Source organism: Mustela erminea, chromosome 9, assembly GCF_009829155.1.
Source record: "Mustela erminea isolate mMusErm1 chromosome 9, mMusErm1.Pri, whole genome shotgun sequence".
NCBI classification, from domain to species: domain Eukaryota; kingdom Metazoa; phylum Chordata; class Mammalia; order Carnivora; family Mustelidae; genus Mustela; species Mustela erminea.
The window spans coordinates 54,096,362-54,119,706 of record NC_045622.1 but is presented as its reverse complement, the minus strand read 5'-3'; the positions used below and the strand labels follow the sequence as shown (position 1 = coordinate 54,119,706).

At 36.7% G+C, this 23,345-nt stretch overlaps 1 protein-coding gene across 4 annotated transcripts in view; it reads left to right on the top strand.

The window, feature by feature from the left end:
• UVRAG (UV radiation resistance associated) overlaps positions 1-23,345 on the top strand; it is a 298,599-nt gene that overhangs the window by 155,106 nt on the left and 120,148 nt on the right. For all 4 annotated transcript variants that reach the window (XM_032359467.1, XM_032359470.1, XM_032359468.1 and 1 more), the window contains 4 exons: positions 844-970; positions 17,726-17,810; positions 19,571-19,658; positions 21,017-21,077. In XM_032359467.1, the coding sequence (XP_032215358.1) occupies positions 844-970; positions 17,726-17,810; positions 19,571-19,658; positions 21,017-21,077 (361 nt within the window). The remainder of the gene's footprint in view (positions 1-843; positions 971-17,725; positions 17,811-19,570; positions 19,659-21,016; positions 21,078-23,345) is intronic.

Sequence of the window (23,345 nt, the reverse complement as noted above, 5' to 3'; positions counted from 1 at the left end):
AAAGACAGATGCTTAATTGACTGAGTTACCCAGGTGTCCTAGTGTAGTGTTTGCAAGGTTCATCCATATTGTAGCATTCATCACTGTTTCATTTCTTTTATTGCAAGGTAATATTCCTTTGTATGGATGTACCACATTTTGTTTTGGTACATCAGATGTTGGACATTTGAATTGATTCCTCCATTTGGTTATTATAAATAATGCTGTTATGAAAATTCATATTCAGGTTTTTGTATGGACATATTTTTAGTTCCCTTGGGTGTGTACCTAGCCGCAGAATTGCTGGGTCCTGTGGTATCTCTATGTTTAAGTTTTTGAGACCTCCGTTTTTTTAAAAATGTATTTTTGTCTTAATTATATTGTGATCTCGGGAAAGAGTCCTGAGATATTTTGTAGTGCTTTTTGAATTTTTTTTTTAAGATTTTGTTTATTTATTTGACAGACAGAGATCACAAGTATGTAGAGAGGCAGGCAGAGAGAGAAAGAGGAGGAAGTAGGCTCCCTGATGAGCAGAGAGCCCGATGCGGGACTCGAACCCAGGACCCTGAGATCATGACCTGAGCTGAAGGCAGAGGCTTAACCCACTGAGCCACCCAGGCACTCCTGCTTTTTGGATTCTTAGAAACACCTGTCCCCAGACTTCAGGTTTATTCTCTGCTTATATCTGTGTTCTTTCTATTAAAATGGCCGGTGCTGATAATTAAGTTATTCAAGAGATCTTTAAATTAGATGAATATTAAAGTGCTTTACATCATTATTAATTTGGAGACACTGTGAATGTATAATTATTCGTAGTCATGACTTTCATAGTCATAAATTTACCTGTGCTTTTTAATTATTTAGAGAAAACAAAGTGAGTGCTTGCAATTAAAAATTTTGGTGCTTCGAAATGAACTGGAAAGACAGAAGAAAGCTTTGGGACGGGAGGTGGCATTACTGCATAAGCAACAAATTGCATTACAGGACAAAGGTGAGTAAAAATACCATACAAACAGCCTAACCTCTACATTCAGTTTTCCTTTTTCATTCTCCAGAGGCTCAAATAGTCATCTTTGTACAAATACGGTGATATGATTCTAAAAAATTTTTGGAAGTATTTTGAAGGTGATACAGAAGGGTGTACAAAGACACACACACATACACCCACACAATATTTCAAAATTTCAAAATGAGCACACTTATGTAGGCAGCATCTCCACTGGGAAACAGGGCATTACAAGGAGCCCAGAATCTCAGAAGATTCCTCGTGTTCCCTTCTGCTTAGGATATTTCCAGCCAGACTAACCACTACCTTGACTTATTACACCAAAATCGGTTTTGCTTCATCTTAAACTTTATGCAAATAAAATCATATAATATGTACATTTTATGTGCTGGCTTCTGTTCAATATTTTGTTTTTAAGTTTCATCCTAACCTGCATGTTCTATAGTCTTAGTTCATTCTTACTGCCCATAGTATTCAATTGTGCAAATATATATATGAATTTATTAATTCTGGCTTTTGGCAATTTCTAGTTTGGAAGTATTAGCTAATGCTTCCACGAGCTTTCTCATACATGCTTTTTAATGAAGATTTTTTATGCATTTCTGTTAGATATAAACTTAGGAGCAGAATTATATAGTTACAAGATAGGCATATTTTCAGCTTTAGTAAATTATGTTGAAAAGTTTTCCAATGTGCTTGTGCCCATTTTACCTCCTCTCCACCCAGCAGTGTATCGGCTCTCTTGTCCTGTGTCGTTGGTGGCACTTGGAACTTTCGTTCTTTTGTATTTTAGCCTTTCTAGTGGGTATGTTGTAGTATCTCCTCGCAGTTTTAATTTTGATGTCCCTGAAAACTAATGAAGTTGAACACTATTTTATGTTTCTTGCTGACTGGGATACACTCCTTTATGAAGTACCTGTTGAAGTTTTCCTGCCAGGACCTTCTCACCTGCCTCCTCCCAGCTTTTTTGTGGGGGGAGAGGGTCGGTAGTTCTTTATATGTTATAGATAAGGTTTCTTTGTTTGAAATATACATTTAAAAATGTATTCTCCCATTCTGTGGTTTGCCAGTTCATTCTGTTTGGTTTTTGTTTAAGATTTTTATTTATTCATTTGAGAGAGAGAGACAAAACACAAGCAGGGGGAGAGGCAGAGGAAGAAGCAGGTTCCCCACTGAGCTGGGAGCCCAATGTGGGACTCAATCCCAGGAGCCCAGGATCATGACCTGAGCCAAAGGCAGGCCCTTAACTGACTGAGCCACCTAGGCACCCTTTCTTTAATGATACCTTTACATGAATAGAAGTTCCATTTTATCAATCTTTCCTTTTATAGTTAAGATTTTTTATGTCCAGTTTAGGAAATATTTGCTGCTTTTAATGTCATAAAGGTGTTATTCTATATTTTTTGAAGTGCTTTACTATTTTATTTTTTACATTTATATTTATAATTCATCAGGATTTTTTTGTGTGTGTATGATGTTAATAAGATTCATTTTTTCATACAAATATTCAATTGACCTGCTACCATTTACTGGAAACCTTTCTCCCTTGCACTGCAGGCTCACTTTTGTCATAAACTGGTGGCCATGTACTTACCTGTCTGTTGCAGGCCCTCTGTTCCGTGGATCCATTTGCCTGTTCCTTTGCCATTATCTCACTGTTCTCATTTCTCTCGTGTTATAATTGGTCTTTATATCTGTTAAAGTTCTTCCCCTTAGTTGTTCCTTTTCAAGATCACCTTTCTTCATCTTTGCAAGGATGGAAATCTGCTTTTTCGTTTTTATAGTTGTGCCTGTTCTGGACATTTCATATAGAGTCTGTGGCCATTAGCATGACCAATAACTGGCTTATTCCTATCCTTTTGCATTTTCATATGGTTCTACACAGAAAAGGAAATCTGGCTAGTATTTTGATTGGGCCTACATTTAATATATTTATCAATACAATTGGGGATAATGGATATCTTTACAATATTGAGTCTTACAACCCAAGAAAATGGTATATTCCTTTGTTTATTAAATCTTTACAAAACATGATTAAGATAAACTAATTGTTAGTACATGGATGTTTCCCATAATTCATTGAATTTATTTCTATTTTTTGATGTTTTATTATAATATTATAAATGTTTAAATTTTATGTTCTCCTTCTTGCTGATGTGTAGAAATAGAACTCATTGTTTTAAAGTGGTATTGATTTTTATTATATGTGCAGATTCCTACATCACATCCTGACTTAGCATGACTTACAATGTCATGTCAGTCTGAATGTTTCAGCTGTAAAAAAAACTTTTAGTTTCTTAAATATGCTTCAGTCTATCTTGCCTGCACTTAAGCCACTGTTTAAATGTTACTTTCCCCAGGAAATTTTTCACTGGCTCACTTTCCCTTCTCCTGCCTCTGCCCCCTTGGTTAGATGTACTACCATGTGTTTCCGTAGCATCCTGTGTCCATTATAGCATTGTTAATTATTAGTTTATCCCCTCCTCTAGGCACTAAGATCTCTGAGGGGAGACATTGCCTGTGTGCTGTTTGAAAAACTTATATTCTTCGGGCATGGTACAGTGCCTGGACTCAGTAAGCATTGAATGAATATTTATTGAATGAATGATTCATATTCATGGTTGTCAGTCTAATGTCGTGGCTTATTGCCAAAGAATAAAGACTTCTGTACCTTCTAGCTTAGCATTCATTGGGAAAACTGATACTATCATGTGAAACACTATAGAAAAAAATACTATATATTGTTTGGCAGTGGTTGTTAAAGCTATCTGTGCTGCAACACAGCTTGCATATTGATTTTGAGACATGAGAGTCTGATGGGATAATGCCACTTAAATGGTGAGACATTGTGAGCAGAGTCTATTTCCACAGTCTTTATTGAGTGACTCCAGATAACTAGGTAGCTGTCTTCTCTTCTGTAGCAAGACTTAGTTCTTATGATGGTGTGGAATTTTTATTATATTAAAATTGCCTGTTACCTGTAGCATGTATTTCTGCACATCTTTTTGTAGGGTCATCAGTTTTTAAAATGAGAACACTATAGCATTTTAGAGGGGTTCAGGGCATTTGCCATTTTCTAAAAAGAGAAGTAATAATACTGATAGCTATAATGTTTCAGTTGCCATATTACCACTATATATATATATGATGTTATTTAATCACCACAATAATTCTGTGAGGTAAGTACTATTATTATTGACATTTTATAGTTAGGGTCAGAGATATTAAATACCTTTCTTAAGTTCACACGGCTAGTGACAGGTGATGTTAGGATTCATATCTATTGGTTCTAAAACTCTCATTGTATAATACTGTATAATACCACATTTTACCAAAGATATGCTAAGTAAAGCCTGTGGAATGTATATTATTAACAGCATATGGTAAAAGGATAAGGAGAGTTCTGTTATGTTCTCAATTGTGTTTTTTCTTATAATGATAGAGTGAAGTCCCCGGAAGTCTGTCATCAGCCTGTAAACAGATGGAATGAGAAACAGTGATTTCTATCCCATTTAAAAGACTGAGTGTCAGAGTGCCTGGGTGACTCAGTAGGTTAAGCATCTGCCTTCAGCTCCAGTCATGGACCTGGGGTCTTGGGATTGAGCCAGCATCGGGCTCCCTGCTCATCAGGGAGCTTGCTTCTCCCTCTGTCTAATGCTCCCCCTGCTTGTACTCTCCCTTTCTCTCTCTGACAAATAAATAAATTAAATCTCAAAAAAAAAAAAAAAAGACTGAGTGTAATAATAATGATTGCTTATATTTATAGATTATTCATTACTGAGGAAATGTCTTGTGTTTTCTATTCTTTATCTTTTTTATTTTTTTAAGATTTTACTTAATTACTAGAGAGAGAAAGAGAGCACAAGCAGAGGGAGTGGCAGGCAGTGGGAGAGGGAGAAGCAGACTCTGTGCTGAGTAGGGAGGGAGCCCAATGTGGGGCTTGATCCCAGGACCCTGGGATTATAAGGAACTGAAGGCAGATGCTTAACCGATGAACTACCCACACCACCCCTATTCTTTATCTTATTTGGTTTTTACCTGTAGTCCTATCAATTAAGGGTATTCTTATTATCCTCCTAATAATAAATATATATTATTATTCAATATATCTATTGAATATATATATTCAATAAATATATTATTATTCAATTTTCAGATGAGGAAACTGAGTCTCAGAGAGATTAAGGACTTGTCCAAAGCCACAAAGCAAGTTAGAGAGGAGCCTGTGTTCAGAGTTACTGGTGCCTAACTCTGCAGCAAAGGAAGATTATAGGATTTTGTAGGTATCTGTTCTCCTGTTTTAATTATGACAGTCAAATCAGAATTAGCACATTTTTTTTTAAAGATTTAATTTATTTATTTGACAGAGAGAGAGAGAGAGAGATCACAGGTAGGCAGAGAGGCAGGGAGAGAGAGAGGAGGGGAAGCAGGCTCCCCGCTGAGCAGGGAGCCTGATGCAGGGCTCCATTCCAGGACCCTGAGATCACAACCTGAGCAGAAGGCAGAGGCTTAACCCACTGAGCCACCCAGGCACCCAGAATTAGCACATTCTTGAATCTCCATTTTATCATGAAATAAAGGATGAAAATGCTCAAAGTTAAATATATATTTGCCAGGATGGGTCAGAATTACTGACTTTTAACACTGACTCTATATTGCGGGAGCTTTCTCCCCACTTTTATACAAACTTTTGAGATGAATATTATTTTGTATTTTCCTGAACTGTTGGAATCATTGAAAGGTTAGGATCTAACACCTTGGTCTCAAACATAAAGAGGAGAAAGAGTGCTGCTGTTGGCTGCAAAATTTCTGCCATTGTGTATCTCTATAGACTGTTGTGGTCAGCACTAGGGTGGGGGTGGGGGATTGGAAAGAAGGGGTGGCTGGATACAGATAACCAGATTTATGTACCAGTAGATCTTGTTCTACTTGGTGGGGACTGCTGTTCTTCAGAGTGATTGTGCTAAGTAACCAGAGACATATTTATTATCGGTTGGAGAAAGCATTAGTGTTGAAGCATATTCTTGCATGATTACACTGAATGTACTATTTAATGAATCTTGAGTCAGGTTAAAATATTTAAAAACACCTGAATCACTGGTATTGGTAACACGAAGGGGAAAATGTATTTGTCACCTGTGCTTGTGGCTTAGATTTAGCATGTTTGCTAATCATTTGTGAAATGACTTGCTAATATGAATATTACTGACTTCTGACATATTATGACTTCTTTTTGGAATTTGGTGCTTATCCAGGCACTTGGTTCTTGGCCCAAGAGTGCAGTTAGTATACAAAGTCAGTAATATATTTAATCATTGCTACTGATTCTTCTGATGATCTTAAAGGAACTACTTAACTCTGCAACTTTTTACACATATGTGTAGTGAGGATAGCAGCTCATAGCAGTGCCATAGGGATTAATTTGTGTGAACATTTGGGAGAAACCAGGTGCCTATTATATATTTTATATTTTTGTTTATAAAAATTTATTGCGGTAGGATGATATATTGGGAAGAGGCAAAAAGATAATTTCTGTCCATGTTGCTGACTTGCTGAGTGGCCACGTGCTCTGAGGGGCTTCATTACTCCACACCTGTAAGTTTCCCCTTCCCACTCCTCAAAGGCTGTGGTGTTCAACTTGTCTACAGCAACTTCCAGATGGGCCATGAGCTGATCCGTTCAGTATTAATATTTATTATTGGATGCATTTTCATTGTTGGCAGATATTAGTCATTTAACTTATGATGTTAATAAAAAACAGATTTCCCCTCATTAGTGTCTTAAACCAAATAATCTCTCCATTAATTAATTATATGTTGGCTTACAGTGTCTGTTGCCTCAACCCCCAAATCTTAGAGAAGCAACACTCCATCTAAATTAGTTTGCTTGAAATTTGGTTTAGAAAATGGTATGAAACATTGGTCTTAAGGAAATGTGTTTAGGTTATAATCTAAACATATTTTACAAATGTTGACAAAATCTAAGAACTCTTCAGTGTGCCTGGGGAATGATACGAACTTTTTAAAAGCACAGTTCTCTAAGCTTTGTAGGAAGTGGCTATTTTTTAATGCAGTTAATTTTCTTGATAGTAATAATAACGTATATAAGGTACTTTATAGTTAGAAAGTGCTTGCACAGAGATTATCGTATTTGATTTTAAAGTATCCCTGAGACCTAGGTATGGAAAATATCATTATCTTTGTTTCACATATATGAGATAACTGAGAAGATAAGTGACTGGGGCCAGTTATGAACAGATAGTTCGGAGCAAACTTGGGATGTTGACCTAGACCTTCCTTTATCTCTAAACTCTGTGCTTTTGTCACTATTATGTAAAACCTTACAAAATACATTCATTTAAACCTTGCATAAATCTTAAAAAGTACGTAACTTTTATTGAAATTCCATAACATGCTAGATATTTCACTTACGGTATATTATTTAGCTCTTAAAGGGGCCCCAAGAGAATAATTTCCCCCCATTTTATCAAATGAGAAAAATTGGGCCTCAGAGACATTTGTCACAAATAAGAGCAGATCCAAATTCAAATTTAGGTTTCTCTCACTCCAACACCTGTCTTGTTTCTACGAAACAAAATATTGTTGCTTTCTCTAGTATGTGCCCAACAGATAAATTGACTAATGGTTTCCTAGTTTTCCATTTGGCTTGTGGACTATTAGATAAAGAACCTTGTTCTACTCTATACCTTTTTTATTATAGGGTGGGTGAAGTGATTTTTTTTTTTTCCCCCAAAGATGTCTTTGATTTGGTTACATCTTAATTCATTAAGAAGTCTGGATTAAAAATCTGCCATTTTCTCATTTTCTCCCTAGACCTGTCATTCAGCCTTTTTGGTCTTATCTTCTCTTCACAAAACAAAAAATTTTGAATTATGCAGTCCAGATTTCTTACATCTCTAATACTCTGTTTACCTCAGAAAGTTAAGATTGGCAAAAAGGAGCGGAATCTGTTAATCTTTTTTACAAATCTCTTTATTTTTCCAAGTTTGGTACCAACAATGTATTTCCCAGCAACGAAAGGTACAAAAATAGAGACCGAGAGAGATTCTCTGACCCTAAGTGTGTATATGTGTTTATAGACATTGTTTATTAACTGGGAAGGCATGTGGTGGGACCTTCTGTTTTAAAGATCATCAATTCATTTTGCTAAGCAGGAGCAAAAACAAGCACATTCTTTTAGTAATGTAGTGTGTAGAAGTCAGCTATGTCAGATTTCATTGCTGATATTTAGGGAAAAAATCCTCTTGGTAATTTCAGTAAATAGAAAGTTTTAATCCTTTATTGCCAAAATAAGAAATGTTTTATATGGAGTTTCCATCAATTATGATAATTTCTTTTTTAAATTTAATTTAATTATTTTATTTTTTAAAGATTATTTATTTATTTAACAGAGACACAGTGAAAGAGGGAACACCAGCAGGGAGGATGGGAGAGGGAGAAGCAGGCTTCCTGCTGAGGTGGGGAGCCTGATGCAGGGCTTGATCCCAGGACTCTGGGATCATGACCGGAGCTGAAGGCAGATGCTTAGCAACTGAGCCACCAAGGCACTCCAGTTATTTTGTAATAAATTTGAGTAAGATGAACTATGTATCTAGTTCTACTTAATTAGCTTCTTTTTGGTCAGTAAAGTATTGTGCTCTTTTCTCATAAAAGAAGAATCACACAGTATATTTAAGTTAGGGCTTCAGTTTCTATTAAAAGGTCACTGATTTCTATTTGAAATTATAAAGACATTATTAAGTATTATGTAACAGTTTTCTCCTCTTCCATCATAAGGTCACAAATTGAAAAATCACCTTACTGACTTTATAATTCAAGATATATTTATTTGTAATGGTAGCAGAATTTAAATTTTATTAGTCTGTGTATATGTTCTGATTTTTTTATAGCCGTCTGACAGAAATTCCTAAGCAGACTTCCTTAAAAATTATTAATATCTGCCTTTCAAAAACTTCTGAACCTGAGGACAGTTTTTCCCTGGGGCTTATGCTATTAAAGTTTTTTTACTTTGAGCCGTTGACATTGTGTGTAGCATGTGAAAGCAGAGAACTTGGCAGTGGGGAGGACAAATCTGGGTCCTGAGTAAACTTCACGTTTTCTTTTCAGAATGATAGTTTCCATATATTTTATAATGATTTATTCCAGTAATGTCCTAATTGGATTACAGGGAATGTAAACTATCATATTTTAATCTCCCTCTTTTGCAATGGAAGGTATAGATGGGCAAAAATAAGCCATCCGACAGAATTTTCATTTGGCTTGCCATCATTTTTCTCTAATGGAATTCCAAAAAGCTAGATGTGGCATTTACAAAGAATACTTTTGCAATTGGCTGGTTCAACACAGAGATAAGAAGAGGTCAGAAGGCATGTAAAGGAAACAGGAAGAACACTGAGGATGTGTATGCATGTGTACCTTCATCAAGCTCTTTAGTCATCATTTATAGAACACTGACAATGACCCCAGCATCAGTAGGATGTTAGAAACGTAATGACAGGTGTGATAAGTGTATGACACAGATATTTCGAAGGTGTTATAGGAGCACAGAAGGTAAGTATCTGAAAGTCAACACCGGGTAAAGGAGGTGACCCTTAGGTTGAGTCTAGAAGAATACTTCCCAGATAGATGGAACACTTTATATAGAAGCATAGAGGTAGGTTAGAAAATTGTAGGTAATTCTAGTAAAGCTGCACCTAAGGATACATTTAAGTAAGGGTCCATAGGAGAAGCCACAGGGGTAAGGAATGCCTTAATCATAAATGTTTTTGTTGAAAGGGCTGGGGATCTACTGAAATAACTTAAGTAAGCTTTGAAAGACAAAAGGTAGATGAAACCATATTGAGGACTACAATACAGTTTGGGAATTAAACGTATATTTTAGAAAGTTCTCTTTGAAGAGTTGAGGATAGAGAACTGTTGGGGAGTTATTACAATAATCTAAGCCTTCCATAATTAAAATCAAAACAGATTGGCAATGTAAAGGAAGGAGAGAGTGTATAGGTTCCAGGAATATTTCGATGATAGTCTCTACTGTTAATGGCTTGGTGGGTTTGAGGAGAGAGGGAGAGAAGGACATAGGATGGTTTCCAGTTTCTATTTTTGACAACTGGCTGGATGATTAAACAAAGACAAATGCTGGGGGAAAAGCAGATATTGGGTAAAGAGAGAAAAAGGAAGAATTAATTAAGACTTCCAATTTTGGATACTTACCTGGTTGGTAAGGTAAGAAACAAGAAACCAACTAAAGTAAATATCAGGTTGTGACAAGTACTAAAAACAAGCTATGATGATAGACGATAACTGTGGGAGACTATTTCTGCAGAGATTGCTCAGAAAAGGTTTGCCTGAGGAGCTCAGCCTTGAAGGTAAGAATTGCTGGAAAAACAGAGGAAACAGCAAGCGAAAAGACTTGGAAAGGGCTTGGACTGTGGAACAGAAAAGAGGCCACGGTAGCTGGAACATAATTTGTTAGGAAGAGAGCAGTGTGACTGACATGGGTTGGAATGAAAAGAAATTCGGAGTTTATATAAATGAAGCTATTCGCCTTACCCACTGAACAGGAGAAGGCTAAGAAAATGGCACAGGGGCAGGTTTCCATATTAGGTAATGGGTACGATTGTGAAGGAATCTGATTATTTCAGGATGGTGCGAGGTGAGACAATTGTATTCAATTTAAAGGTTGTTTAAGGATTGAGGGAATGTGTGGAGTAGTCAGGTCCAAGAGTGGGAAAGCACACTAATGAGCGAATTAGAGTAGGATTGATAGTTGGACAGTGTGCCTGGTAGGCTCTGTGCTTGTATGTTTAAAGTAGAGTCAATCAGACTGATTGTGTAATTTTCTCTACCCACTCAGAGCTTCATGGGAGCAGGTTGAGAGAATGAAAATGTTGAACAAAAGTGAAACTAATCCCCATTTTACAGATGAGGAAAATGAAACTCAGAAAAGTTGAGACTTGTCTAGAGTCCTGAAAGTAGCATATGTAGGATTTCAGCCCTGATCTTTCTGCTTCCTGAGTACGGGGGCTATAGAGTATAGTACTCTGCCTCCCGTAAGATCTGCCTATTGTATTGAAACACTAAAATGAGCTCTGACCTTGTTAGCCATCAAGCCATTTGTGTAGAATTACGAAAGGAATCCACTGCTTCCCACTGCATGTTAGAAGGAAGTGCATCAGTTCTTTAGGGAGAAAAAAATTTATTGGCTCTAAATTCGGAGAGGAATTTAGCATGCAATTTCTTCTGTGCAGTGTATTAAATAGCATAATGAAATATAGTCAATTGCAATTTTGCAAAAGTTACAGCAAGAAATATCTGTTAACCCTTGAGAAGGGCAGCATCATAAATCATAGTACAGAAAAGGCAATTCTGCAGGGAAGGAAACTAAAATAGTTCAAGTATATTGCTTTTTGGTCATCTGACTTGATGTAGAAAACCCAGAAGAATGACGGTTTATTGGTTTTAACTTTAATTTTGACAGGAACTGGCCATTGTCCAGTCTGAGACCAAACTCTCTGGTGAGAGAGAGCCCAAAGAGTCTGTGTTTTGTTTTGTTGATGGAAGCAAGATTCATATTCTTTAGATTTTAGGAAACAGCATTGACATTTGGTTATTAAAATTAAGCATCTGACTGGAGTTCTTGCTGAACAGAGAAGCCATCTTCCTAGCAGAGTGGAATGTGTACATGGAAAGGGCCAAACATTTCAGAAAGCCATTTTGGAATATGGTAAACCAAGCAGATGCATTTGCTCTCTCTCTCTCCCTCTCAAGGACCCAGTGATCGATCATAAAGATGCTTGCATAAAGAATGAACCAGTATTGGTGGTGAAAATAACAGAGGGTACCATTGGAATAGCAAAGATTTTGACACAGTTCTCAAAGACACTATATAGATATGATTGTTTTGATGCATAAACTGGAGTAGAGAAAAACTGCAGCATGTAACACAAATAGAAAAGGTTTTTGGTACAACTCTCAGAGACTTCAACTTGGAATTTCCAAGTATAGAAATCAGGAATGATGGAGCAATAATTCGGGTAGCTAGGCCTACTAGCTCATTTTCTTTTCTCTGTGAATTTGGAGTAACTTCCTATAATACTTGCTCCAACTGCTTTCTAAACATAATGGATTCTTGACCTAGTTAGGTCCCATGGTACAAGGGTTTGGCATTGGAAGGTGGAACAGAGCCTGGCTCTGGACTTTTACAATTGACCTAGAGGGAAAACATGAAAGGCAGCTCTACTTAGAAGTGAAATGCCTAAGAGTAACACAATCCCAAAGTGAAGTTCTCCTTACTTGACAGTTGTGGTGGTTTAAACGTAAAGGTACTACCTTCTTCCAGCATGGCATATATACTTGGAAGGAAAGCCCAATTGTCAATAGGACCTACCCGCTTACACTGAGCTGGCATTTGGGAATAATGCCTTTCATGTAAATAAATCTTTATAGCTTCAAAAGATACCTACACTAGTTGCCTGTACTAATCAGTTTAATTGCTTGTCCATGGATTTTATTTGTTTATTTGACAAAGAGAGAGAGAGAGAGAGCCACATACATGGAAAGCAGGGAGAGCCATAGGCAGAGGCAGAGGGAGAAGCGAAGCAGGCCCCCTGTTGAGCAGGGAGTCTGGCTCAGGGCTCCATCCCAGGACCTCGGATTATGATCTGAGCCAAAGGCAGAGGCTTAACCAGCTGAGCTGAGCCACCCAGGCACCCCCGTTCACGGATTTGAAGGGAAAACCAAGGGTCATCATATATTAGAGGAAAACAGTATGAACTAGCCCAAGTTGCACAAACAGAATAGCAGACCCAAAAGGAGCAGAAAATAGAAAGAATCAGATTCAACTTCTAGCATCTGCCTAGGATGTAAAAAGGTAGAAGGAACTTCATTTCCACCCTGACAACAAGAGAAAGCTGGGCAATGTACAAACTCAACTTTTCTTGAATCTAAAGAACTAAGATTACAGGTCAACCAAGGAGCCTGATACATAAGAAAAGATGAGACAGGATATGAGGGCTGACTCAGTAGTGGCAGAGCACAGGGGGGAGTTGGGCCACTGTCTAAGAAGGCAAAATAATTTAGTCATAATTTTTAACAAATTGCTAACCACTAAGTCCGCACTCCTGTAAGACTATATAACAACTGGAAGGCAGTTCACACCTGTGTATAGTTTATTCTGTGTGAATCTACACTGGATATTCACAAGAAAGACTGGAGACAGGATAGAAGATGTAGAAAGCCTCCCTTGGTGTGGTATAGGTCTAGGGGGATGGGAGTGGATACTGTTGTTAGAAAGCACAACTCTTCTCTAAGAACGAAAGCATTAAGCCTCTGGAGGAGGAGCTGTTAAGCCCTGCAGTCCCGTGGGCATAGGTAAAGGACTGGAGGAAAAAAAAAACAAAACATTGCCCTTAAGGGTAGGGCAGTAACCTTGTTGTACCTGGACTGTTAGAAACCTTCTATCCCTGGGGGAAGGACAGTATCACTGAGAAAGCCCTACCTGATACCTAAGGGACACAGGGTCTGTTTAACTCAAACAAGATGAAAGAAAAACTCTGTTCTCCTCCCCAACCAGGCTGGAGAGCCACCACAGTGTGCCACCTGAGGAGTGAGTTGCTCTTGTTTCAGTGCGGGTTTACATGGAATACCCAAATCTGAGTGTGGAACAGGTTCCCTGAGAAAAAGCCTCCCGCAGATCATCTCCACCACCATCACCACCTCCAGTAAGGGGGAGTTAGAGGAAATTTGAAGAATGTGTTACACTGAAGGTAACAACAAAACAGCAACCACAAAACTCAAACGCAGCCCAGTTCCTAATTGTATTGACTCAATTTCCATAACAGCAGAAGATGTATGCTCTTTTCTTGCTCTATTGTCCTGTGTTCTCTGTTGCACATGATAGTGAGTATTCAATCAAAATTTTTGAGACATGGAAGAGCAAAAATGAAAAAAAACCATCATTATCTCTCCCCCCACCCAATACCACCAACAAAATGTTATTGAGAAAAAATTAACTCAGAAGAAGAAAAAACCTCAGCAGTGACTCAGATGTTGGAACTACCAGAGAGTTTAAAATAACTACGATTAATGTGCTTCAGGCTTTTGTGGCAAGGTGGATAACAAGCATGACTAGGTAGTAAATTTCAGCTGAGAGATATAAACTATAAAATATACAAGTCTAATGGATATGCTGTAAAGAAAGAACACAGTAACAGAGGTGGAGAATGCCTTTGACAGACTTTTCAGTAAATGTGATACAAATTAGGAAAAGAATATGTGAACTCGAATATAAATCAATTGAAATTACCCAAACTGAAGTGCTAAGAGACTTAGACAAATCTAAGATAATTCATTACCACCAGTCCTATATTTTACGAAATGTTCAAAGAAATTCTTGGGGCACCTGGGTGGCACAATTGGTTAAGCTTCTGACTCGGTTTCAGCTCAGGTCATAATCTCAGGGTCATGAGATTGAGCCTCAAGTCAGGCTCTGAGCTCAGTGCGCAGTCTACTTGAGATTCTCTTTCTCCCTCTGCCCCTCCCATTCTCATTCTCTCCTCTCTCTCTCTGAAATAAATAAATATATCTTAAAAAAATAAAAAGAAAAGGAAAAAGAAAAAAAATTCTTCAGCAGAAGGAAAATGATACAGACAGAAACTTGGCTCTACACACAAAAAATGAGATATCCAGAAATGGTTTAAGATATTATAAACACATTTTTTCTTATTTATAATTATGAAAGACTATTTTCTAATGCAAAAATAGCAATGTTTTGGAATTTAAAACATGTGTAAAGTAAAATGTGTGAGGAATGTGAACAGTGGGAAAAGGAAGAAGTGGGAGTATGGTACTTACAGTTTTTTTAATATTCTACGTGAAGTAGTATAATAGTATTTGAAGTTGGACTTATTTATTGATGTTATATACTGTAAACTCTGGGGCAACCACTAAAAATTTAAAATGGAGGTAAGATAGCCAGTAGTGAAGAAAGAGGGAATGGTAAAAAATATTCAGTCCAAAAGCATAAAAAAAGATAAAGGAGCAAAGAATAGGTGGAACATACAGAAAACAACTAGCAAAATGGTAGATTTTAAGCTAAACATCAATTATATTAAGTGTAAGCAGTCTAAATATCTCAGTTGAAACACTGAGATTGTTCAGATTTTTTTTTTAAAGATTTTATTTATTTGACAGAGAGAGAGAGATCACAAATAGGCAGAGAGGCAGGCAGAGAAAGAGAGGGAAGCAGGCTCCCTGCTGAGCAGAGAGCCCGATGCGGGGCTTGATCCCAGGACCCTGAGATCATGACCCGAGCCGAAGGCAGCGGCTTAATCCACTGAGCCACCCAGGCGCCCCGAGATTGTTCAGATTTTATATTTAAAAATGACCCAACTAAAATGGGTATCTCTAAGATATCTCTAAGATATCTAATATATCTCTAAGAAACCCATTTTTAATATAAAGGTAGATTGATTGATTAAAGGCAAAAGAATAGGAATAGTATATCATGCAAATATGAATTAAAAGAAGGCCAAAGTGGCTGTATTAATAATAGACAAAGATTTCAGAACAATGAATATTACCTGTGATAAAGACAGATTTTAAAAACATTGTGGTGGAAGAGTCAGTCACAAAAAGACATAATAATTCTAAATATGTATAACAGAGCTTCAGAGTATATAGGTAGTAAAAACTGGTAGAACAAAGAAGAAATAGCCAAATCTATGTTTATAGCTGGAAACCACAACACTTATCTCTCACTAGTTCATAGAAAAAGTGAAGACAAAATTAGTAAGGAGAAAAGACTTTAACAACACTACTAACTAACTTTACCTGATTAGGAGTGGACCACCCCAATGCACACCAGCAGAATATACCTTTTTTCATGTGTACATGGAACATTCAGTTAGGCCATAGTTGTTATCCCAAGTACGAAAGAATCAAATGATGTATAATACGGTCTCTGACTAAAAGAAAGAAACTAGAAATCACTGATAGATACCTGGAAAAATTCAAATATTTGATAATTGTTCAACACATAAATGGGGTGGATGGTGGAGGTTGTCAACTGAATGTCATCTGAAATCATGGAGGGTGAATATTTGGGGAGGACCTATACTGTGGCTAAAAAAGATAAGTGGTGTTTCTTGATTATGTTCTGTTTGGGGGGCAATGTTAACAACGTATGGATCATTTAAATACAGTTGAGAGAGGAGAGAAATATGTTGATAAAATTGCTTAGGTTGGTGATGCAACATGGGGGCTTAGGTGGGTAGGAGAAGAATGAATGAAACAAGATGGGATTGGGAGGGAGACAAACCATAAGTGACTCTTAATCTCACAAAACAAACTGAGGGTTGCTGGGGGGAGGGGGATTGGAAGAAGGGGGGTGGGGTTATGGACATTGGGGAGGGTATGTGCTTTGGTGAGTGCTGTGAAGTGTGTAAACCTGGCGATTCACAGCTGTGCCCCTGGGGAAAAAAGTATATGTTTATAAAAAATAAAAAAATATTTTTAAAAATTGCTTAGGTTGGTGAATTTATGCAGAGGTATAACTGTATTATGGTCAGTAATGTACTTTTTGTTCCATCTCCTGCAGGAGATGTGCAGACTAGTTGAAGGCCCCCTTTCCTATTGGATTGTGGTTTATGAAACTAATCCCCTTTGTAAGATCCAGAGATTAGTGTGTCTGGATCTAAGACTGTTTTTCTGTGCCTCAATATTTCTGGTGTTATCAGGTCTGGATTGTCAAGGACAGAAGATGCTCTCATTTCTTAGAATAGGAAGACGTAAAAGGACTTTATGATCACATAAATGGAAATGTGGGTTACAAAAGTTGATATAAATACAACAATCAGGCATATAAACAAATACAAATCTCTGTGTAGAGCTAAAGCAAACACTTAAAGGAAATTAAATGTTCCGTAATGGGATTGGGATATGGGGTATCAGTTAAAATGTGGAATATTCATATAATTCACATCCATGGAATTGAATTTTACACAGCCATTAAACATTACAACTCAGACTATCTGTCAACATGTAAAAATGCTTATGACATAATATGGAAAAATCAGAATATACATTTCCTACACACTGGTATTGTAGCTAACACTACTTATATTTATGAACTAATAATAAGTAGTCAAAATGCAAGTAATTTTTCCTGTTCTACTTTTTATACTTTCAGAAATGTTGTATAGTATCTGTAGGTGAGAAGAAATTAACCACTTTTTTAGAAAATCAACTTCATTTTTCAGAGCAGTTTTAGGTTCATAACAAAATTGTGCTGAAGTTATAAAGATTTGCCATATATTGCAAACTCCCACACTTGCATAGCCTCCCCCATTAGCAACATCCCTCACCAGGGATTTATTCAATTGATGAACCTTCAGTGAATAAGCAGGAACACCTAGAGTCCACAGCAACTTTCTTTTAAAACGAAGTTGTCTGAATTTTGAAATCTCATCAGGGTTTCTTGGTCAGCAATCCAGAAATCTGGAGGCAGAGACTCTTATTCTTTGATTCCTGCTAGAGGCCAGACTTGTGTCAAATTGAACAAGTAGGGAGGTTTTTTCCAGTGAACCCTCCAGAAGACCTCTATACCCAGCTTACTTTGCCTCTGAATCTATTCACGGTTAGGGGATGAGCTCTGCCTTTTTGGTTGTTGGTAAGCAGTCCTATCTGCAGTATTACATCGGGAATTGTCTCCCTCTGTCTCTAGGAAGTGCATTTTCAGCTGAGCACCTCAAGCTTCAACTCCAGAAGGAATCACTGAATGAATTGAGGAAGGAGTGTACTGCGAAAAGGTAAACGTGGCCCTGAGAATAATGGTTAAGAGTGTTGGGTTTGCTTTGAGGATGGGATTTGGAAAAGTAGCATTCTTTGAAAGCTGCTGGTATTAACCTACATTCTGCACATGTCGGTGCCACATTAATTTATTCAACGAATATTTATGCAGCATCTACTTAGTAATGTAGCCATTACAAGAGTTCCTAGTGTATAGTCATAATCAGAAACATGAACATTGTTTTTCTAGTGTTTAAGGCCACAGCACCATGACTTAATGTCTGAATCTTCTCCTCTTCCCATCTTCTACGATAGAGTAGCTTATTTTCTTCAGTCATTTCTTCAGACTTACTCCTGTTTAGTGTTAGTCCATTGGGATTACTGCCACAGCTTCTAGCTTATCTAACATCAGTCTGTCTTTCCAGTTCATCCTCTCCCCTTTTTTATTTTTATTTTTTTGTGATTTTATTTATTTATTTGTGAGAGAGAGAGAGAGAGAGTGGGTACATGAGCAGGTGGAGAGGCAGAGGGAGAGGGAGAAGCATTGAACAGGAAGCCTGATGCGGGGCTTGATCCCAGAACCCTGGGATCATGATCTGAGCCGAAGGCAGACGCTTAACGGACCGAGCTACCCAGGCACCTCAGACTTCTCCTGTTAAAATACGAGGTTTACCATATTTTTTTCTCCTCTTAAGAAGTCATGGTGATTATTTTGCTTAATTTTCAATAACCTTCAATAAATTAGCACTATACAACTATAGCTAATTTCAGTCCTCCACAGCATTCAGTTAACAGATGCTAATAGTTTTTCTTTTTATTTTTTTCCAGCACATGCTTAATTTGATGCCACCTCTGTTCTTTTGCTCATGTTTACTCACTTTTTCTGGAAAGCCATCTCATTCTACATTTTTCTTCAAGAAACCTTAGCAGTTGAGCTTTCAAGAATGTTAGACCTGGAAAGAACCGTGGAGATCATCTGGTCTTATCTTCTCAATTTGCAGATAGGAAGGCAAGGCTTTGGGAAGTTACTTTGTCCTGATCACAAGGAAAACAGGACTAGATCCCTTTAGGTCTTTAGAACTCCTTGTGTTTCCTACTACTTTTACATTCCACTGTAACCTATAGTTTTCTGAATCCCTCTTTTTCTTAAATCGTTAACACAGTTGAGCAGGTTAATTTATCCGATAGATGTTTTATCTCTTGGTCTTATGTCTTTAGTTCAAGAGAACAGGTACATCTCTTACCACAACTTACTGTTTGTTCTTTTTATTCTTTTATTTTCTGAATATGGCAGGAGGCTATTTTTTGAGGTAGCTATGAGTGAGAAAGAGAAGACTTCCTTAAAAGAATCAGAAATCACATTGGCCTCAGATTAAATGAGACCCTAGTCTGCTTACTGAGTGTCTCTAAATTTTGTATCCTTGTTTGTAAAATGGGTGTAATGATATCAACCTAATTGAGTTTTAATGATTAAAGCCATTTATAAAGCTCCTGACATAGAGTGGTAGGTGCTTGGTCAATGATTATTTTTACCCTTTCCATCTCTTAGCATGGTATTAGACACACACAATAGGCGTCTATATTTTATCTTGATTTATGCTATTTAGAGACAGATCAGGAGTCATGTTAGCTATTATTCTTGACTACTGTGTTTCTGTGGCCTACTGCAGGCCATTTAATCTTCCTCCACATCAGTTATGTGGAAATAAATGTTAACAAGCATGAAAACTTTTTTGTTGTTGTTTTTTTAACAAATCTGCTTTTTATCTTTCCTCATCAGGGAACTCTTTCTGAAGACTAATGCTCAGTTGACAATTCGTTGCAGGCAATTACTATCTGAACTTTCCTACATTTATCCTATTGATTTGGTAAGTTTCAAATTTTTTGGAAAGAAAAACATTTTTTTTAAAGATGGTTTCTGTTTGAAATGTTTTCACAATGAAAAAACTCATTTCACAGCATAAAACCTTCTAGTCCCATCCATCTTGTTGCAAATGGCAAGATTTCATTTCTTTTGATGGCTGCATAATATTCTATTATATATATATACCACATCCTCTTTCTCCATGGGGTTAGGGAAGGAAAAAATGAAACAAGATGGGATCAGGAGAGAGAAAAACCATAAGAGACTCTTAATTTCACAAAACAAACTGAGGATTGCTTGAGGGGAGGGGAGGTCTGTGGAGAGGATGGTTGGGTTATGGACATTGGGGAGGGTATGTGATATGGTGAGTGCTGTGAAGTGTGTAAGCCTGACGAATTCACAGACCTGTACCCCTGGGACAAGTAATATATTATATGTTAATAAAAATAATTAATAAAAAAAGAGGAAGAAATTATTTTAAAAAGGAAATAATAATAAACTCATTGCTCCAGTCTTAATCACATGCTCTGTCATGATTCATTCAGAAGCTAATATCTGTTTAAAAAGTGGGTGCATGTTAGGTTCCACCATTTGTTTTTTTTTTTTATCAATTTGGTGGTGGAATGCACTCAGCTTCATCTGAAAGAATGCCAAATAACTTCTGGTCTCTTTAAGATCTTTTTTACTCAGCTAGATTATCAACTACCATCAATTCTGACATACATGCAGAATTGTATATGTACTGCTTTAAAAATATAACTGATAATTAATTTGTATTAGTATTACTTAGGAAATTCCTGGGGTAACTGTCAGGATGTGAAGTTTTTGAAACTAGTTTCTTAAAGTAAATTTGAAAAATAAAACTTCACTAAAATTAAAATGATGAGAATTCTTTTTTAGAGAGCCAGATCACTAAATTTGAAGTTTTATTTTCTTTTTAATGAAAAACGATTTAAAAGACTAATTTTCTGAGAGGAAAGCTAATGGGATTTTAGGTTGCTCACAGAATCTTGTTAATTCTGTGAGCAACCTAAAAATCTTAAATATAAAAATCTTCATTTATAACTATGAATTGATCAAGGAATATTTTTGTAATAAAAATTTTACATGGCTTTTTGCTTGGACATGATGTTTTAAACATTTATATTGAAAATTTCAAGTATGTACAAATGTACAGATAGTAGTATAATGAATATTATATACTCATCACCCAGCTTCAACAATATTATCATTATGATAATATTTTGAGTGTAGGACAATATTGTCTTTGAGTTAATACTGACCTACTGAATTCTTCGAGATATGACTTAGGGTTTCTTTGCTTTACATGGAAAAAATTAATTTCTTTGGTTATATTCACAGAATGAGCATAAGGATTACTTTGTATGTGGTGTCAAGTTGCCCAATTCTGAGGACTTCCAAGGTATTTTATTTCTTTTTGCATCTAATGATTTATATAATAACTGGGTATGTTTCAGAGAAAAATAGAGATTTCTTGAAGTGTTGGTTGCCTAGCACTTTATCCAGAGGGCTTTTGGACCTTCTGTCCCTTCCCAGCTGAAAGAACATAGTCAGATTCTCTGATGGGAGATGTAAGAGAATATTTAATTCTAATCATGGAGAAAAACTATTAAGTTGTCTATTTGAAATTTAAAGGAAAATCGTTTTAAGTGAGCTTTAAAAAAATTAGACAGTTTCTTAAGAATACGAATAATCACTCTATCCTTTTGGTTTGATTTTCCTGAAAAATTTGTCTCTGGGAGCAGGAGAATAACAAACACTAATCTGTTCTGTTGTTATTTAGAAAATCACATTTCTGGTAACATGAAACCACTACCATGGTTTCAACATTTATACTGTCATTTTTGTCCTCTTTCCAGTAAGAAAAAATGACATTAAAGATATTACAGGCTATGGTTCTTAGTAATTGCTATATTTAAAGTATTTTAATTTTCCTAATCTCTTTACCAGGAGGCCAAAGAAAAGAACTTATTTTATTTGACATATTGGTAAAGAGGTTTTTGGTTTTTTTTAATTGTTAGCAGAGTGGGTTCTTTTCCCTTAGCCTGTACAGTGCTTTGAGGCCTACTAAATAGCTTCATAGATTATTCCCGAAGGTGGTGTATTATCTATTTGGGAAGAAGCTATTAAAAAGAGGCATTACTAGTTTCGTTTCAGACTTTCTTCCATTTCCCAATAAAGAAAATGTTATTTATGGTCATTTAACATTTCAGACTAATTTGTTACCTCCTTTGGCCTTTACAACAGCCCTTACAAGAAGTAGTTGGGACATAATATGAGTGATAAAACAGGAATGGGAAAACCTATGTTAAAGTCCTGGTTCTTTTTCTAGAAACCATGTAGTTTGGAACAAGCCATCCATACTTTGAATTGATTTCCTAATCAATAGTATGAACATATTGATTCATGTCCTTACCAGTTCTGCATTATTGTTGTGCAGATTAGATCTGTAAAAGCATGACATTTGCCTAATCTTTAATCCTCACAAAAACAAAGGAAACCTATAAGGAAAGTGGTATAATTCCTTATTACAATGTATAAATGAGCTATTTAGTGACTTGCTTAAGACCACAAAGCTAGGTAATGACTAGCTGGAATTTGTTTGGTTTCCATTATAAAATGTTCCAGTCTCTTTAAATCATACAAATGTGCTTTGGTGTTAATTTTGGGCAAAGTTAGGACATCCTGAAGGTCATAGCACAACTTTTTCCTCATTTCTTCATTCAACAAACCTTATTAAATACCTTGAGCCCTGTTCCAGGGATACAAAGGATTCATTCATTGGAAAATATTATTTGAGCACACCGATATGCCAGGCACTGTGCTGGGTTTTGAGGATATAATAATAGAAAACACAAATACGTTCTCTCCTTTCATAGAGCATAATATCTATTAAGAGAGACAGCCAATAAATAAGAAGGAATATACTATTAGAGACAATAGGGGAGCCTACTTTAGATAAAGCAATCAAAGAAGACCTGAGGGTAAACATTTAGCAGAAAATTTGAAGGTTGAAATACTCTAACTCTGCTGCATCTGGGGGAGGAGCTTTCCTGGAAGAGGATGCAGCAAGCACGAAGTTCATGATGGAGGAATAGGCTTGACATATCTGAAAACAATTTAGGGTTGGGAGGTATGAGAGAAAAGACCTATATTTTGGGCAAATCATGGAATTTCTTGGCTTAATTTTGTCACCGTAAAATGAGGTAAGATCCACATCTCTAATTTATTGTGAGAACTGAATGAGATAATATTTAAAAGCACTTTTCATATAAGATAATTTATATAAATGTAGTTGGAATTAGTTGCAAGAGAGAGGAGGTAAAGGAAGGAAAGTAGGAGGGAAAGAAGGAAGGATAGAAAAGACCAAACCTGTATATTGGAGAGTAGAGCGCAGGGGGAAGAGTTACCTCAGAGGACATAGGAGGGGTCAGCCAGAGCCTTGAGGCCACTGTAAGGAGTTTATGTTTTATTCTCAGTGGAGGGGGGAGACCCTGAAAGGCTTCAAGAAGGGGATGACATGAGCTGATTTGTGTTTTTAGAAGTCACTCTTCCTGCTAATACAGAATAATCTGCAGGGAGGCAGTAGGGGAGTCCAGGATATCTGTATTGGTGATGATCACCTTACTCCACTCTGAGATGTTTCTTGATTCTATTTTTGTTTTATACG